At 54.9% G+C, this 18163-nt stretch overlaps 1 protein-coding gene across 2 annotated transcripts; it reads right to left on the bottom strand.

Moving 5' to 3' along the window:
* Window positions 1-5043: 5043 nt before the first annotated feature.
* Window positions 5044-16234, bottom strand: ADAMTSL4 (ADAMTS like 4). 2 transcript variants are annotated; one of them, XM_080648611.1, is made up of 18 exons: window positions 16115-16234; window positions 13626-13727; window positions 13345-13402; window positions 12713-13068; window positions 11848-12523; window positions 11508-11610; window positions 10635-10771; window positions 10110-10314; window positions 9754-9926; window positions 9503-9614; window positions 9216-9401; window positions 8903-9032; window positions 8377-8581; window positions 7580-7756; window positions 6749-6955; window positions 6459-6638; window positions 6041-6200; window positions 5044-5924 (listed from the first exon to the last, which is right to left on the bottom strand). In XM_080648611.1, exons 2-18 carry the CDS (start codon window positions 13643-13645, stop codon window positions 5788-5790), a joined length of 3222 nt encoding a protein of 1073 aa, XP_080504737.1. In that variant the 5' UTR covers window positions 13646-13727; window positions 16115-16234; the 3' UTR covers window positions 5044-5787. The 2 variants fall into 2 exon arrangements, with proteins under 2 accessions (XP_080504737.1, XP_080504738.1); XM_080648612.1 differs by having other exon boundaries at window positions 6041-6185.
* Window positions 16235-18163: the final 1929 nt, after the last annotated feature.

Here is an 18163-nt window from a genome sequence, read left to right as displayed (position 1 = left end):
TCCCATTGTTTCTGGGTGGCCCTGTAAGAATTTGTTTACCAAATGTTTGCTCTTTTCTCATCTACCTGTGAATTGCCTATGTGGGGAAGTGAAAAATAATTTTCCTTCCATCCTCTAAATTCTTCTGGTTAGTCTAATAATCCAATTAACAGATACAGATTAGCAAGAGAAAATGTCCAAAATTTATTAGATGTACATAATGACCAAAATTTGGCGGAAGGTCAAAGATTTTTCTCCGGTTTTATTTCTTAAAAAACAGTTTAAGCCATATTTTGGGGTGGCAAAACTGGTCACCCCCTCCTTAGTCCAAAATGACATATATACCTTATTTTGCCTCACTGTCTTTAGAATATTCATTCATGCTTATGTGAGTTCCCCATGCAACACATTAAAATTTGATGTTCTCTTGTTAATCTGCTGTATGTCATTTGAGTTAATCAACCAGCCAGAAGACCTAAGGGGTTAGGGAAAAATATCCCCAATTTAAAAAGTAAAAAAAAGACGACTAGGTCTCAGGCCTTAATTTTCTCTCCTGTAAACTGGTTTTAAATTGTCTTTCTTATTGTGAAGATTTAAAATTTATATATTCAAGTACTTTACCTTAAAGCACTATACAAACATAAGGAATTTCAGGGAATAGTCCTTAAAGGTTTATTACTCCAATAATTTTCAACCTTTTCCATTGCATGGCACACATAAACTAATTATTAAAATTCCGCTGCACATCAAAGAATGTGTGTTTTTGTGGATCTGACACACAAAAAGGTATACTTTTGACTCATTCACCCTGGACGGCTATTGTGTTGCCTGTTGTCATTTTCTTATTTGACAGTCTGAGGGAAAAGAAAGAGGTCAGTGCCCCTGACTAAAAAGCTGGGTATTGCAGGTTTTAAAAATTCTTGTGGTACACCTGTGTGCCTCTCTATTAGCCATTTCCAAATCATTGAATTCCCTGCCTGGGAGAAGCCACTAAGCAGCAGACATCAGTGGGTAGGAGGCTGAGCTAAAAGGTTCTACAGCTGTATTCGGAAGCCCAGCGAGGACACAAACGGGACTTTCTGGACAGAGCAGATCAGCCAAATAGAAAAAATCCCGGGGGGGCAGTATACTGCCTGTCTGCCAGATTGGCCCTAGCACCCATTTTTGTCCAGCCTGAAAGCTAAGAAAGGTTTTTTGCATATAAAATAATTGAAAAAATTAATACGTTATGATTGGTTAAAATTACATAAAACTAAAATTTCAGTGTCAAAAAGTTGATGGGAACGCAGCCACCAGACCCATTTGTTTACATGTGGTCCTGGGCTGCTTTGGTGCTGTAATAGCAGAGGTGAGGAGAGGCAGCACAGGTCCTGTGTGTGGCCTACAAAGTCGGAAGTATTTACTCACTGGTCCTTTAGAGAAAATGGTTGCCCACTCTACGGGAGCTAAAAAAGAGCCTTACAATGTGATGAATCAATAGTGTGTGTGTGTGTGTGGGTGTGGAATGAAAGAAGAGATACTCTGGTTGCAAGGGCAGATAAACTTCCCCTCCTGTCAAGGGCAGGGCCTTTGCCACCTTGCCTTTTAGCCTAGGGGTCCCAGAGACAAAGTTTGCTCTTTTTTATGAGTAACCCCACACTCTCCCCAGTTTCTTTTCCTCCACTCAAAGTTCTGTGGCGCTGTGTCAAGAGATTCACTCAAGGCTCAGAGGGTACAACACATGTATTCTAACCCCAACATGGGACCTTCCTGCAATGGAACCCATCCCTCGTATAACCACGGAGGTTCTTTCCCAGGCCACTCATAGTTCTCCCGCGCTCCCTGAGAAAATGCTCTGTTCTGTCCACTGCACTTCCCCCTTCAGCTGATGTGGCTGATGGGTTCCCTAAAATCTGGTGGCCATGGCTCATGCATACTTTATTTGGACTAGTCTTGTACGTTCCTCTCTCAAATCCTTTCTATCTTCAGACCTCAGCCCTGAAACACCCTCCTCTAGAGTTTTTTCCTGGGTCAAGCAGCCCAAAATCACATCATGATGTGTGCTGGCTAGTTTAAGGTTAACACAAAACCACTCTTGTTGACAAACTTAGACTAGGTACTTTCCTGAGGCTTTCTACTTCCTGCAAAGGTGCCTCTCGCCCTTTAAAGCTGACACCTCTTCATCACCTGTGACAGAGAAGCTCCCTCTTCACTAACCTCCCCACCCAACTGATTCCCAGCGCGAGAGATGGTGGAATTGAGGCATGTTCATAGGAGAGCCACCCAGAGTCCCAAACTACAACTCTCTAGTCTAGCGTGATTCTCCATGGTTCCAGAGAGGATAGGCCGCCCCGGTTCACTGCCTCCAGTGGGGAGGTGGTTAAATTAAAATGAAGTTCTCCATTTGTAAAACGGGAGAAGAGGAAAGCAAGAAATGAAAGAGGATCTGGTTGGAGGGAATCTGAAAGGTTGCTTCTCCTTGTGTTTGGTTCTCTCTCTGCCCTCCCACTACCCTCCAGGTCTATAGATGCTCCAGCCATAGTTCTCAAGCTCCTGAGAGAGGTGACTTCCAGCTGAGACACTCATGCCTAGGCCAGCAACTGAGTCTCCTGTGCTCTGCTTCACTCCTAGTTCCCAGAGAGGTTGAATCTGGACTATGGAGGTGACAGGGACCAAAAAAAGAAGCCACCACAGGTCCAGCCTTGCAGCTGTGAGCGCACCTGATTGCAGGGCAGCTGTGAGCACCCGCCTGCAGGGAGGCCCAGGGGTTGGGGAAGTCTAGGAGCTAAATTTAGTCTGAAGGCCACAGCTTAATTGGGTGGGTAATTACCCTGGGGAAGCTGGGAGGGGGAGGGGAGAAGAATACTGACCCAGCTGAACTAAGACCTCACAAGCTCACCCCTACACTGACATAGAACCACAGTTCTCTTGCAAACCGTCAGAAATGAGGAGTCCTCAGCATTTGCTGGCCTTCTACATGCTTCATCTCTCCTGTGCATATCAAGGTTGTTCCTATCACCCACCACCTCACCTTAGTTCTCAGGGGTGCACTTCCTCCGAGTCCTTCCCTAGATTCCCCTCAGTACACTAGACGTCAGGCCCCTCCACACCTTCCTGGCTTTGGGTTGCAGCTTCCTTTCCCCCAAATCCTTCCAGAGGGCTTCAGAGGTCAACAACGAGGTATCTGGCCTGGCTGGTGTGGCTCAGTGGTTGAGCTTTGATGCATGAACCAAGAGGTTACAGGTTCAATTCCTGGTAAGGTCACAAGCCCAGGTTGTGGGCTCAATCCCCAAGAGAGGGCGTGCTAGTGGCAGCTGATGTTTCTCTTTTATCAGTATTTCTCTCTCTATCCCTCTTCCTTTCTCTCTCTCTAAAATCAATAAAAACATTTTAAAAGCAAGGTCTCTGGCCACACTACTCCCCTCTATGGAGCCAGGAAAAGGAGTTGCTTGGGGTCAGGTCCCCTTCCTGAAAACTTCCATACTGACCCTATACTGACCTCAGTCACCAGAGGAAAGAATCCTTAGGGACCTCAAAGAATCCTAGCTTTAAAATGAGAGGGGGGAGGGACAACCCCAGAGGAAAGCCCACTCCTGAGAAGTCAGGGACTGGAGGCCAAGAGGAAGCTGCTCAAAGGAGGTACTGAAGCAGGGGGGAGCCTTGAGAGGGGATGTGGCCGCTTTCCCCACCTGTGATTGGTTCTCTCGCTCAGGCCAAACCTGCCCAGCAACAGCCTTGAGAGGCCCTACCAGGGAGGGGGAACTTCGGGGAAGTCAGCTGAGCTGGGGCCACCGCCCAGCCGGCTTCCAGGAATCAAAGGGAGGGCCCCAAGCTACTCGCCACCACCCCTCCCTAATCTGAGGACTCCACCTTCGGTATCTGCTGGGCGGGTCAGGTCTCGCTTCCCTGGTCCTGCAGATCTTTGATCCCCTTACAGGTTCACCAGAGAGGAACAAATCTCTTTAGTGTTCCCGTTGAGGCTAGCAGAGCCTTCCCGGCTGGGGTTTCCTCGGACCCCCTTTCCTCCTTCATTCCTTGTCCGGGGCTAAAGTCAGTGTTTTCCTTTCCCTCCTTGCCCTTTTGCCTCCTTCCTCACCCACTCCAGGTATAGTCCAAAGTCTGTCTTCTCAGCCACTTCCAGCCCAGGGAAAGCCCAAGTCCCAAGGCAACTGTGATGTATGTGTCGGTGTGCTCGGGAACCAGGAGTTCCAGTTCAGTTGTTTCTGCAGGCCTTTATTAGTGGTCTTCCTCAGGCAGACTGCGGAGGTGCAGAGGCGGGTGGATGGGGGGGAGGGATGCTTCCAGAGTGGAGACCTGGACTTGGCCCTCAGATTGGTTGGGGTCAGGGAAAAGGCTGCCTGCTCTCACACCACCTCCAGCAAGCTATTTACCTTGAGAGATTAAATGAGAGGGGGAGGCAGGAGGGCGGAGACTAGGGTGAGACATCTCTGAAGAATGTGTCTCTGGCAGGACATCCAGTACTGCCTAGAGCCAGGCCAGGCTCCACCTCCTCCAGCCATTTATTTCTGCTGAGGGAAGTGGGGAGAAGGGCCCACGGAAATCACCCCCCCCCATACACACCCTATGAAAAGCAATAAACGGCTTAATAGGGAAATGGGTAATAGCAGAAAGGATGGGGGAGGCTGGAAGACAGGGCCAAAAAGAGAGAACAGGAAAAAAGACCCTTGAAAAGCTGGTTGCCATCTCAGCTCAGTCCCCAACTGAAAGTGGTGCTATTAGATTCCAAGACTACAGAAAGGCCCAGCCTACCAAGAAACTCACCACAGACCCAAGCTCCCAACTCCATACCTAAACTGGGAGAAGTGATGACCTCTAGTGGCCAATGACCAATCTGCAGGGGCTGTGGCTGGCCAGGATCCTAGCCCTGGGACCCAGGCTTCTGATCTCCGGTGATTGGGGCTCACACATTAGCCTTTCTGGGCCCAGATTCTCTCCACCTGGGCTCTTCCCGTCCCACACACACCGCTGAGTGCTGTTTCCTCTTCTCACCCTTCAGTCTGACCGGACACTGCCTGTGTAGGTGGCCCGTAGGGCTGGGTTTCCATGAAGACAATAAAGAGCCTGTTTCTCATTTGTCATAATCTTCTTTAATAAAAAATAAATTAGTTCTGGGGTGGGGGGCATTTCAGGAGGTGGGAAGCAGGAGCAGGGGCTAGGTTGCCTTATTCTAACCTTTCTCTTTCCATCCTCTGCCCAGCTGGTCCTGGTTCTGGGAAGTTAGTCACTTTTCCTGGGATAAGACAAGCTTGGGAGTGGCTGACCCCCACCCCTAGCTAATTAACTATGAGGGGTGGGATAGAGAGACTAGGTAAGGGAAGGAGGGGTCTGAGGACAAAAGGGTGGTTTAGAAAGGTGAGGCCTGACCATGAGAACTGAGGTTTAGGGCACAAAGTTGGAATTGATTGTGGGCGGGCAGTCACTAAGCAGCTCAGATCACTAAGGAGCTGCAAACGTGCTTTCCTCTCAGCCTAGAAAAGTCTCAGGGAAACCGCCATCATCCCCTCCCCCTTCCTTCACAGTCTAACTTCTTTGTGAGAAGTGACACACACTTGTGAGTGTACACACGCCCATGCAGGTCCGGATACACATTTGGGGACATACGTGCACATACACCATCACCACCACCACACAGACCCAACCACACGTCTGATAGTCACTGTCAGTCATCTTGCCTCCTTCAACCACCCTGGGGGACATCCCTGGTGAGACTAGGACAAAGTGGAGAGCCAGAGGGTGCAAAGCGAGCCGATTGGTGGGTGACTGATGGTGGCATGAGAAACCATGAGGAGAGGTTCTCCTGGACCCATTTCAGGCGGGCTCCGGGGGAGACCGCTCCAGGGCATGGGCACAAGAGCGGCAACAGGTGGCTGTGTAGTAGGGGTAGACGCAGAGCCGGGCCTGGACCACCAGGGGGCAATGTGGAGAGCTGTCCTTGCATTGGTCATCTGGGAAAAGAGGCCAGTGGGCACAAGATCCATCCCTCTCCGCTGGTCCTTTCTCACTTCCACCCACACCTCAGCTAACTCCATTCTACTGGGAGGTGGGGAGAGGGGGCATTTACCAGGGCGCTGGCTGCAGGGTTGGCTGTTACAGGGCCGTTTCCTGGAGGGCCGCAGATGAACCGGGCAGCGTATGCTGAGAGTCTGGTTGGCAGTCAGGCACTGGACCTCCCTTGTCTGCACACCACCCTGGCAGGAGCGAGAACACTGGGGAGACCCCAGCTACCAAATCAAACCTTTGCTGTGCCCCAGGCTCCTCCTGAACCCCAGGCCTCCTCCTCCTCTGAAAGGAGGGTGGGAGCGAGACTGTCCTGGAACATTATGACATCCCACATGGAGAGGGCCCACCTGCTTTTCAGGTGAACAGGAAATAGGACAGTGTTAAACTGCAGCTGGCCTTGTCCTGGGCACAGATGCCGGGTTTAGTGAGAGGAGCCTCCCCTTCCCACACTGAGCAGTGCACGGGGGCCAGGCACTCACCGGACTCCAGGGTGTAGAAAACCATCGGTCCTGGCAGTCCTGCCCCTGACAGGGCTGCAGGGCAGGGGGCCTGGGCAGGTGGGAACAGTTGCTAGGAGAAGTCACGTTGAACTCAGTCCCCAGTTTGGACACACAGATGACATCTCTACGCTGTGTGCCTGAGCCACAGTCTGAGGAGCACTGATGGAGAGGAAGCATTGGGTGTACAAGGGGAAGGGAGAACAGGGATCACTCCCAACCGCCCACAGGGAACCCACCGACAGGCACCCACTCCCAGGCTTCCAGCTCACCTCAGCCCAGGGCCCCGTGTACCAGCACCATGTCATCTCACAGGGGCCCAAGCTGCAGGCACGCATGTCTGGGGGGCGGCTTCCCAGGGCACAGCTCTGCTCACTGGTTCCCACGCCTGCTTCCTCCTGGCCCGCCCCACGGGCCTCCCCACTCCCGAGGCAGACCACAGAACGCCGCTGGATGCCAGTCCCACACTCGGCTGAGCACTGTTGAGAAGCAGAGCAGAGGGGGTTGTGTGAGGGGGGATGCTAGTGATGAAGAGGGGAAGAGGTAGGGGCTGAGAGGATTGATGTGTCCTTGATCCAGATCCTGGGAGTTAGGGAATGTCCCAAGGGTACCAGCCAGAAAAGGGAGTTTTGTTCATAGTGGAAATATTTCTCACTTATCTCCATGTTCCCAGCATCAGCAGTGTCTGGCACATAGTAGGTGCTTGCTCAGTAAATGTTTATTTTATATATATATATATATATATATGTATATATATATATATATATATATACACACACACACACACACACACATATATATATATATAATATATATATATATATATATATATATTATATATATATAATTGATTTCAGAGAGGAAGGAAGAGGGAGAGAGAAACATCAATGATGATAATGATAATCATTGATCGGCTGCCTCCTGCACACACCCTACTGGGGACTGAGCCCCAAACCCAGGCATGTGCCCTGACTGGGAATTGAACCATGACCTCCTGGTTCATAGGTCAATGCTCAACCACTGAGCCACACTGGCCAGGCAGTAAATGCTTATTGAACTGTTTTGGGAAGTCTCTAATAGGTTGTGCTGGGTGTGGGGCCCACCTTGGAGCTCCAGTCGCTGTGGAACCAGGCCATAGTACAGGGCCCCATGTCACAGGCCTCTTTGCTGGGGGGCCGCGGGGGTCCTGACGCGCACTCCCGTTCGCTCACTTCATCACCATTGTTTCCGACACAGCGAACCTGCCGGCTCCTCTGGCCGCGCCCACAGCGCACAGAACACTGAGGGAATGAGGGGATCCAAGGAGCTGGGCCTGGCTTCCTCACCAGCCTCCAGCTCTGTGGCTTTTTTTTTTTTTAATTACATTCTTTATTGTTGAAAGTATTACATATGTAGCTCTGTGGCTTTTGAACAAGGATCTGCCTTTGATTCCTGGCTCAACCGGTACATGACTTTGTGGGGTGAGCATGGGACTCTGGGCCCAATCCCAGATTCAGCCTCTTTTTTTTTTTTTTTTTTTTTAAATATATTTTATTGATATTTCACAGAGAGGAAGGGAGAGGGATAGAGAGCTAGAAACATCGATGAGAGAGAAACATCGATCAGCTGCCTCCTGCACGCCCCCCACTGGGGATGTGCCCGCAACCAAGGTACATGCCCTTGACCGGAATCGAACCTGGGACCCTTCAGTCCGCAGGCCGATGCTCTATCCACTGAGCCAAACCGGTTCCGGCAGATTCAGCCTCTTATCTGACTTATAGATTGGGGTTCCATGAGAGATCTTGTTTGTAAAACATTTCTGCTGATTAAAAATAAGTTGGAAAACCACTGCTCTAGCTCACTGGGGCCCACTCCCTTAAGATCCCCCCCTCAGAAAGCCTGCTTGTCTGGTCCCACTCACCTGGCTCCAGGGGGAACGAACCTCCCAATGGCCACAGAGGCGCAGCTGGCAGGGTTGGGTGATGTTGGGCCGGGGGAGATGTGCACAGCGCTCGGGAGGCACTGAGGAGCCACCCCCCCCAAACTCCTGCCGGCAGCGTAGCTGGCGGTGCTGGGTGCCAGGGCCACAGGAGCGGCTGCAGGACGTCCACTCACCAGCCTCCCAGCTGTGGTTATGCACAGGGCGGGGAAGAGACAGAGCCACAGGTGGCAAAAGAGAAGATGTGTGGGGGCTGCATGTGCGGGGGGTGGGGACCCTCAGAGGGGAGTGGGCATGTTTAGCATTGGAGTCTGGGTTCTCCTGTGGGGCTCAGGCTGCTGGGATCTCCTTGCTGCCTATGGAATTAGCCTTGCTAATCGGACACTGTCTCTGTGGCCAGGAGATTTTGCCCGCAGGGTCCAGGTAAGGCCTGGGCCGCCAGGATGTGTTTGCCTGGAGCAACTGTTGTGTTCCCAGGACTGTGACCCTCCCTGTGGGTCATACTCACTATGGAGGACACGGGGGGCCGTGGCAGGGTTCCAGAGAGACTGGGGGTCTGGTGCCCACAGCACAGCTGCGTTCATCCAGTTCCTCTCCTGACTCACGAGAAATGCAGAGGAAGATGGGGCTCCAAATGCCTGGAGGGATGAGAGGGAAGCCAGGGGGGTGGGACGGCTCCAGTGTCAGTGGGGTCCCGGGTTTGGCACAGAGTCGGCGAGGTGTGGCCCCCAGGCGAGGGATCTAGGGTATGCAATCAGGAGTGTCTAGCTGGGGACATGGGCTGAGGGAGCCAGGAATCCAAGCTGGTGTGTGAGTCTCACCTTTTCCACAGGATGCTGAGCACTCCGAGTGTCCCACTCGTTTCCAGAATCCGGTGGGAGACCCCAGGGGTGTCCTGGGGTGGGGTGGGGCAGGCATCTGGGGGATCCGCACCTGACGCTGGAGGGTGCCGGGGGTCCGGGTGGGGCGGGGCGCTGAAGCAGGTGGGGGCTCTATCCTTAAAATCTCTGTGCAGGGAGAGTCGTGTAGGCAAAGCAGATGCTCCCACTACAGGGGAGCTTCCCTTTCCCCCTCCCCCTCCCTCCAGGTCTCGGGACCAGCATCTCACCAGGCTGGAGCTGGGGCACGCGGGGCTCTGCAGCGGGGCTCTCAAGGCTCGGAGGCGGCGAAGAGATGACGTACTGATAGAAAACACCTGCGTTTTCCTCCTGAAAGATCATCTGGGGAGAAAAAGAGAAGATAATGAATGTTTGGGGTGGCAAGGGTCCCATACCACTCGCCTTCCCCCCATCTTCGCCCCCAGAGGGAAAGCCCTGCCCCCCTCCCCGGCAGTGCTGCTTCCCCAGGCCCCGAGCTCACATAGACATCCACGGGCTGGGTGGTGGGGCCTTCGGCAGACAGGCTCTCCCCTGCACCCTCCTCCCGAGGAGGACGGTTATACTGGAAGACAGTCCCACCGGCCGCGTAGGACCCCGGGGGATCCACAGCCCAGTTTCCATTGATGATGGACCGGCCCCCAGGGCCTCGAAGTGCTGGAGGGGCGACCAGGACGCAGGAGGTGAGTCACTGTCCTCCTGTCCCACTGCTTCCTAACCATTCAGAGCCCCAGCGCCCCCTGCTCTCGGCTTCCTCCTCCTCCCCTTGAGGCTTGCTTGCTAGGCTGCACGGGGGTGTGGGGGGCAGAGCCAAGAGACCAGGGAGCCCAGAGAGCTCACCAAGGTAGTTGGAGCTGGGCCGGAGTTGGGCAATCTGGAGCCGGGAGGCTCCAGCCGGAATCCGCAGGATCTTCTGATAACCCAGAGGGCCCCCGCGGTCGGTGAGGTTCCCCGAGACAAGGTGACAGGTAGAATCATCACCCCCACAGACTCCACAGCCATCTGGACGCCTGCCAGAGCCGAGGATCCCATCACAGCCAGGGCTCTGGAGAAAAGCGGAGTGAGGCAGGGCCACTCGAAGCCAGACACCACCTCACACCTCAGCCTGGCGCTCCTGGGACCATTCCGCCCTCCATGCACCTTGATCTTTGCACCACAAGCGAGAATGTGTTTCTCTACCAGCCCCAGCAGCCTCAGGGAAGCCCCGAGGTGCCTGAGGGGAGCCGTCTTGCAGTCCACCTCCTGGCTCTGCGAGCCCAGCTTGGCAGGTGAGAGCAATCCTCCTCCACCCCAGGCTGCTGTGTGGTTGTTGTGATGATAAATGAGGAGACTGTGCGCGCGCACATGCACCCCACCCTTCCTCACCAAACAGCGTCCAGCCACACACATGTCTAGGGCTCCTGGCTGACACAGGGTCCCGTCCTGGACCTTTTCAGTGTGACGGACATAGAAGCGGAAGCCACGGGGACGGCAGTTCAGTTCACAGCGTTGGGATCCCTGAACTAAGAGACAGGGTAGGAGGGTGGGTGGTCAGCTGGCGTCCCTGGCGGAAGGTTGACTGGGAAAGGCCCCAGGGTCCTGACAGAAGCTTGGCTTCTATTAGCTATTGGACATCTGGAGGTTGCCTAGGTCACTGTGGATGAAGGGAACAATGACAGTTCTGTGCTCTGGAAAGTTCGTTTGAGGGTCACTTAGAAGTTGGGTTAGGTCAATTTAGGTCACTGAGACCGGGATGGTGAAAGAGGAGAGATACTTGAAACCCTTGATTATGTGAGCTCAGAGCTCATGAGGGGCTATCTCGGTATCAAGGTGACAGGCCCCAAATCAAGCGGATGGTGACTTGGGAGCTAGTGATATAACCCCACCCAGGATCCTGGCACACGCCCACCCTGCTGTCACTCCTGGACAGGACCCCGCCCACTGTGTCTACTTCACCTCCTGGGATGCCTTCTTCCCAGAGGAAACCAGCCAGCGGGCACCTCCTGACTCATCCTCTCCCAGCCTGACCCCTCTACCGACCACCCCTCAATCTGACCCCGTCTGAGACCCTCCCCCTTTCCGGCCCGAGCTGTTCCTTCACGCAGCCCCAGGGAACAGAAAGAAAACAGGACACAGTAGAAACATGAGGACCCACAGAGGAGAAAAGAGGGGCTAAGTGTCACTTGCCCGATCATCCCCCAGCCTTAAGCCCTCTCCTGTCCCCCCCTTCCCTGTCCAGGGAGGGGGTGAAGACCTCACCTTCTGTGAAGGGTTCCCACTGGTACAGCTGGCCCATGAACTCCTGGGAGTCAAAGGCTGCACATTGCAGGGCCCGGGGGTCTGGATGCTCGGGGGGGCAGGGCTGAGGTGGGGGGATACAGAGGAGTCAAAGCTGGGGAGGAAAATGGGGGTGTGGGTCAGGGCTGGGTTTGGGGAGTAGGGGGGAAGTCGGGTCTATGGAGGGGCTCCAAGGCCCTTACCCTGAGGAGGTCAAATGGAAGGCCCCTCTCCCTCAGGTCCAGATCTGACAAGCTGAGGACCCAGATGCAGGGTCAGGGAAGCAGTAATGGAGGGGGTGTGGGTCTAAGGAAGAACTCACCGCTTGGCTGCAGGCTCTCAGCTGCTCACTCTCCCCAGAACATCTTGGGATGGGGCTACTGGGAGCAAAGAGGCTCCACTGGGAGCTGGAGTGGGGGCCAGCCCTTAGCAGAGGCAACCAGCCATCCGGGTAGCGAGGGGCAGACTCTGCGGGGGACCTGTGGCGATTCCCCCCAGATCTCCAGTGCTCCCTGCTCTGTTGGCCTTGGCCCCAGCCCCGAGGGACAGAAAGGAAAGGATCAGGGTGTCTCTCTGCCACCTGGGGACTGGCCCAACCCTGGGAACTTGGCATTCTTGGCTTAGGGGATACATGGAAGGAGACACTTTCTCCTGGGGAGGGGGTAAACGAGGGGGGCTCTTTGCCAGAGGCCTGAGCCCTGGGAGGGGGCCTGGTTCTCAAAGGCACCTCTGTCCGAGCAGCCTCAGGGCCTGGGGATTCTGCAGGGGGGAACAGGGTGTGAGCAGATGGTTGCATAGGAGGGAACTGAGTTTGAGGGGTGTGGTTTGCAGAGGATGGCTCTGCTCCTGGAGTCAGGGATGGGAGAAGCTTTGAGGTCTGGGAGAGCTCAGATCTGCGTGGCCTCTGGCGGTGCCTGCGGTTCCGATGGAGTGGCAAAGCAAAAGGCACTCTCCCGTAACCAAACATTCCTGGCTTGATGGGGTCTCGAACCCGGGACCTGAGAAGGTGTTGCAGACATAGGGTCAGGGCTCTGGTCGTCTGTTACCCTGCCTCCCCTGCCCCCTCTACTTCCTGGCACCAGAGATAAGCACCGCTCCAGCCCTTTGTCCTTCCTCCCCGGTTCCTTTATTCCAAGCCCCAGCCCTTGCCTAAGGCCCACCCTTTCCCTCAAAGCCCCACCCCTCACCTCCTGGCTCCTGGAATCTCCTGGGCCTCCTCTCTCCCTAACTGGGAAGCAGGACCTCGAAGTGGGCCACCTCTTCCTCGAGGCTGTGGCCTGTACAGGGGGAGAGTTTCTTGGGGAGTTTGGGGTCTGGGGCCCTGACTTCGGGGGAGCAAGATTTCTGGATTTCTTGGGGGCCGGGATGGGAAGGGTGGGCCCTGGTGGAGTTGAGCTGTAGGGAGCTGACAAGTCCGGCTCCTGTGTTGCACCCCCACCCCACATGGCTGGGAGCAAGGGGCCCACTGGTGCCAAGGACCCCAGATGCCATCAGGGCCCTGGCCTTCCTCAGGGGGTGTTTGAAGAGCGTGTCCAGACAACACCTATGTAGACAAAAAAGGTCAAACAACATTAGCATGATTTTAGAGGGAACCATACAGAGGCTCTAGTCCAATGCTCAAGGCTCAGGGAGGCTGTTACCAGCCCAAAGTTACATTCAATAGCAGAGGTGTTATTTGGCAAGGAGCTAGGGAGCTGGGAGGCCAGGGGTAGAAGGGGCCGGGTTCATCAGAGGCTTTGGAAAATGAAGGCATGACCTGGAGAAGCGGGTGGGAGGTCAGGGGAGCGACAAGGATCACAGCCTCTGGTCCCTGGCTCACCTCCTGATCCAGGCAGAGCTGAGGGAGGGTCAGAAGTAGCATCAGACCAAATGGGGGCCTACAAACCAAAGGCGGAGTGAGGACATCAGATGGAAGCCGGAGTTGGTCTTTCGACACTGCCCCTCACCCCCAGCAGGCTCCCCACATCCTGATGCAGATTTCTCAGAAAGCAGAAGTTACTCATCACTTCATCACTTCCCCCCGCCCCTCCCAGTCTTCTCCTTTCCCTCACTTCCAGGGACCGAGCCATTCCTCCACCCGGGGACCCCTCCCCTTCTTACCTGCCTGCCCACTTCTCCATCACTCCTCCTTGATGGGGCAAAGGAGGAGGGGACCGGAAGTAAACACACTACTCAGTCATCTGGATGCAGAGGGGGTGCTCTCTGCAGGGGCAGAAGCCTGGTGGTTACTCCAGAAAGCTTGGGGTTGAGAGGGATGACTCTGCAGAAGGTCATCTCGAAGTGAGGATGTGGGTGGGGGGGGAAGACTGGCCCATCCCTTTATGATCCTAAGGGTGAGCGTGAGAAGGCATGCGCCCTTGTCCAGCTGCTGAGGCCAGAGGGTGGAGGGCTCAGACTCAGCCTCCTCCCCCAGCCCCGTAGGAACTTCTTAGCTCCTCCCCCGTCCCAGCTAGGAACTGTTCCTAGGCCAGCTCAGGCCCATGCATCTTTCTTAAGATGGTCTTCCTCTGGCTCCCCCTCCTGCCCTCCTGGAGGTCCTGCGGGAGGAGGGAGGCTCGGATGAGGACATGCCAGACGCCCCCTTGAGGAGCTGACAAAAAGCCCTTGGGCTTTCTGTTTCCAACTTGCCTCCCAGTCCTTTCTCTTCTTAGCTAAGCTGCTTCTGAAACACTTGGGCACATGTCTGCCTGCCTTAAACTAAGTGGAATCAACTAAGTGGGCTGATGACTCAGTCTCTAGAGAAGCAGGTAATTTCCCATTTCCATTCAACCTCCCTTTAGGGGCCAGTGTCCAGCACTGTTCAATGAGAGCTTATTTCAGGGGTGACAGGGATGGGCTGGGGGAACCAGGGAAGGAAAGATGCAGCTATAGCTGCCGTCACTCCCCAGTCACAGGCCTGCCATTCTGAAGCCCAGGAGTCCGTCCCGAAGTCTAGCTTTGATCAATCAGGAAAGTGGCGCTTGGAACCCTCCTGGGACTCAAAGCCTGACGTTCCTATGGCTCCCCCATGGCCCTCCAGCCCCTTCCTGTTCAGTACCAGCCCTTCCCACCCCCACTCTTCATCCCACTCTTAGTTATGCTTTCCAGGAAAAAAAAAAAATGTTTCTGTTGGATCTGAAAGGCACCCGGGAAAGGAGTCCAAGGAGCCAGTGCCGAGGTGGGCCAGCTCAGGGGCCGGGGAATGACAGCGGGAAGGGCAGGAATGTGCTTGGGGATAGCAACATTCAGCCCACTCCCTCCCCAAGACCCCAGGGCTTGGGAATTTGAGGGTAGGATCACAATGGTTGAGCCTGACCTGCAGGGTCACCCCAGCTGCTTGGGGCTGGGGAGGGGGTTGCTGTTGGCTGGGCTGACCACTGAGGTCAGTAACTCCACCCTGATGGAGGGGGCGGGAGGTGGTGGTTCCAGAGAAGGGCCAAAGTTCCACCCAAACCTTCCACTCTGCCTGACGCAGTTACTTGAGGTTGAAGGGGAAGGAGAGATGAGGGTGATGGTCACCGTCCATCCCTTCTCTGTTTGGGGGTCCCCTTTCCTCTCCTTCTCTGACTCTGCTTCTCTCTGCTACCCCAGCTCTGTGTCTTGTCGTCTCTCCCATGGATCTACCCAGCACACATAATCCTGTCCTGAGCTGGGTTTGGCTTTGGCAGTTCCCTGGAGAAGTGAGGGGTGGAGGGTGGGGGTGACGTGAGCTCCTGGGGCCCTCGCCAGGCCTGGCTCCCTCTCTGGAAAAGTCCCACCCCAGCCCCCCTGCACAGCTGGGCAGGGGGCCTACGGCCCCTCCACTGCAGAAACAGGACACACATGTGCTTTTTATCCCTTTCCATGTCCCGCATCTGGTGGGTCTCTCACTGCCCAGGGTGAGGAAAGGAGAGGTCAGAAGTGGTACTCTGGTGCCAGGCTGGACACTGGTCTGGATAAACCTGGGCTCCTCCTGGCCACACCTCCACACTGGCCAGTGAAGATCAAAGAGGAGAGAGACCTGGGCAGGGCTAACTGACCCTTCTACCCCCAGAGCCACCCACCTCTGGGAAGAGGGGGTGCTTGGGGGAGAGGGCTGGGCAGCATGATCAGGCTGGCACGGAGCCCCTACCCTGGGTAGAACTCCTGGGTCCTCAGTGTGCCCTCCATTCCTGGGTCCTGGAGAACCGCCCCTACAGGTGTCTTCCTTCCAGTCATCAGGCTGTGCTGGCACCCACTTGCATCCCTCCCAGCGCCCCTGTCCCCCAACTCTAGGCGCGACGGGGAGGGGGGGGCACACCATCCTCCAGGGGAGGGCGGGAGGCGCTGGCGCGTGCGAGGACGTCCTGAGTATGTTTTCCAATTTTACTATGTGACTTAGCAGGAATTCTGGCTGGTTCTTCTTCAGGGTGACCGGGACAGAGTCCCACGGGATCAGAGCCCCCTCCCCAGGAATTCGACCTCAGGGACTGGAGGATCTTGCGAGGCTATGAGAGCTGGGGTCAGGGTCGTGGTTAGAACGCATCCGCGGGGCGCAGGGAGCGGGGGCTGCGCGGGCGCGCGGGGCGGGTGGCCTAACGGGACCGGGGACGGAGGGCGCCGGGGCCGGGGATCCCAGGGAAGGTCTGTACCTGCTCTGCGCGGCCCCGGCGGCCCGTTAACCCCTCTGCGCCCGGGCGCTCTCTGGAGGCTGCCAGGCTCCGCGGCGGCCACGGCGGCCCCTGAGCCCAGCTCCGGACTCTGCCGCCTCCGGCCGCGGCTCCGCCCCCCGCCACGCCCCCGCCACGCCCGCCACGCGCCCAGCCCGCGCCCCTTGGCGGCCCCCGCGTGGGGCGGCCCACCCCCAACCCCTGTTCGCCAAGGCCACCCACTCGGGGTAGCCCGCCGACGGCTCCAGGGGTGGAAACACGGGTGGTCCCAGCCGGTTTGAAGGCAGCCGTCGCCCCTGGCACTGTCCCTGGGGCCCTGCGCGGGGCCGCCCGGGACTCGGGACTCCGAGGGGGCGCTGCGAGCGCGGCGCCAAGGAGCTGGATGGCGCCTGTCCCCGAGCAGCGTGGGCGAGCCCGGGCCCCAGACGGGGCTGTGCACCCGGGCGGGGTGGCCCCGCGCGCCCCCAGACCCGCGTGCGTCAAGGCCCTCTCCCCCCACCAGCCTCCCGTGCTAGCCCGGCACCTCCCAGGCTGAGTCGGGCCCCAAGCCGTTCCGAGGGCTCAGGGACCTCTGTGAGCTCGGTTTCTTCACCCATAACATTTTACTCGCGGGCGGTGCGGGAGGAATGCGCTGATTTGGGAGTCACGATGTGGATTTTCATCCCAGCTCCTGTACTTACTCCAGTCACTCTGTACGGCAGTTTCCTCATCTGTGAAATGGGGCTGGTCTGATATGTATGATAGACTTGGAAATGTGTCTATATCGATTCATATTCGGAATAATGTACCCCAAAGTCAGAATATGCAGCGACACATGAGATGATGGGGTGCAGGGTTGGGGAGGAAAAAAACAGGTTTTCACTTTTTTTTTAAGAAAAAAAAAATTTTTAAATATATTTTATTGATTTTTTACAGAGAGGAAGGAAGAGGGATAGAGAGTTAGAAACATCGATGAGAGAGGAACATCGATTCAGCTGCCTCCTGCACACCCCCTACTGGGGATGTGCCCGCAACCAAGGTACATGCCCTTGACCGGAATCGAACCTGGGACCCCTCAGTCCGCAGGCGGACGCTCTATCCACTGAGCCAAACCGATTTTGGCTTCACTTTTAAAATGGTATGTTTTTGAATTTTTAACCACAAGTGTTACCTGTGTTGTGTTTAAAAATAAATAGTATAAAACATTTGTTTAATATTTTATTTTAAATTATTTATTTAAACAAATAATACATACATATAATGGCTGATATAGAATAGGTGATAAATGGTCACTACTATTTATTTATTTATTTATTTATTTATTTATTTTTAGGGGAGCGAATGAACGCAGCCCCCCACTACCACGAATTATGCTGTGGAGTTTCCCACATTTGGGGAAATCGCAGGGGTCAGCACATGCAGAGTGCAATGGATAAGCCGCACCCTGGGAAACCACTTTCGTGATCAATGTATCTCCCCTGCCAGGTCAGTGTGGCCACCATCACTTAAAAATGTTTATTTGCCATTTACTCATGAGCCATTGTGCATTTGGGGTCTACTAAAAAAAGTATTTTCTTTTTGATTAATTTGAGAGGGAAAGAGATTTGTTATTCCACTATTTATGCGTTCATTGGTTGATTTAAAAAAATTTAAAATATATTTTTATTGATTTCAGAGAGGAAGGGAGAGAGAGAGAGAGAGAGCGATAGAAACATCAATGCTGATGTTTTGGGCCTGTGTCCTAAAGAGCCGGGAAGATAACAGGTTAATGTTCCCCTCCCAGGAGGGGTGTTTTATCTAGGGACTGTTGGTGACAGTCCATCCAAGAGGCATATTTATAGTCATGGACTTGGAGCAGGAAGCCCCTTTGCTCAGACCTCAGAGTTCAAAGCAGATGATGAAACGCCAGCCAAAGGGGCCAGGAAGGTATTTTAGGTCAGTGCTCCCCAGTCACACCCCATCAGCATTCACTCATCTACAAGGAGGCAGGGGCAGGACAGGAAGGTGGGCTGAAGACAGCGGAGTGGGACGGGAGCCTGGGAGGATGGGAAA

This window comes from Plecotus auritus (assembly GCF_963455305.1).
Source record: "Plecotus auritus genome assembly, chromosome: 12".
NCBI classification, from domain to species: Eukaryota; Metazoa; Chordata; class Mammalia; order Chiroptera; family Vespertilionidae; genus Plecotus; species Plecotus auritus.
This window is presented reverse-complemented; position numbering and strand designations above follow the sequence as displayed.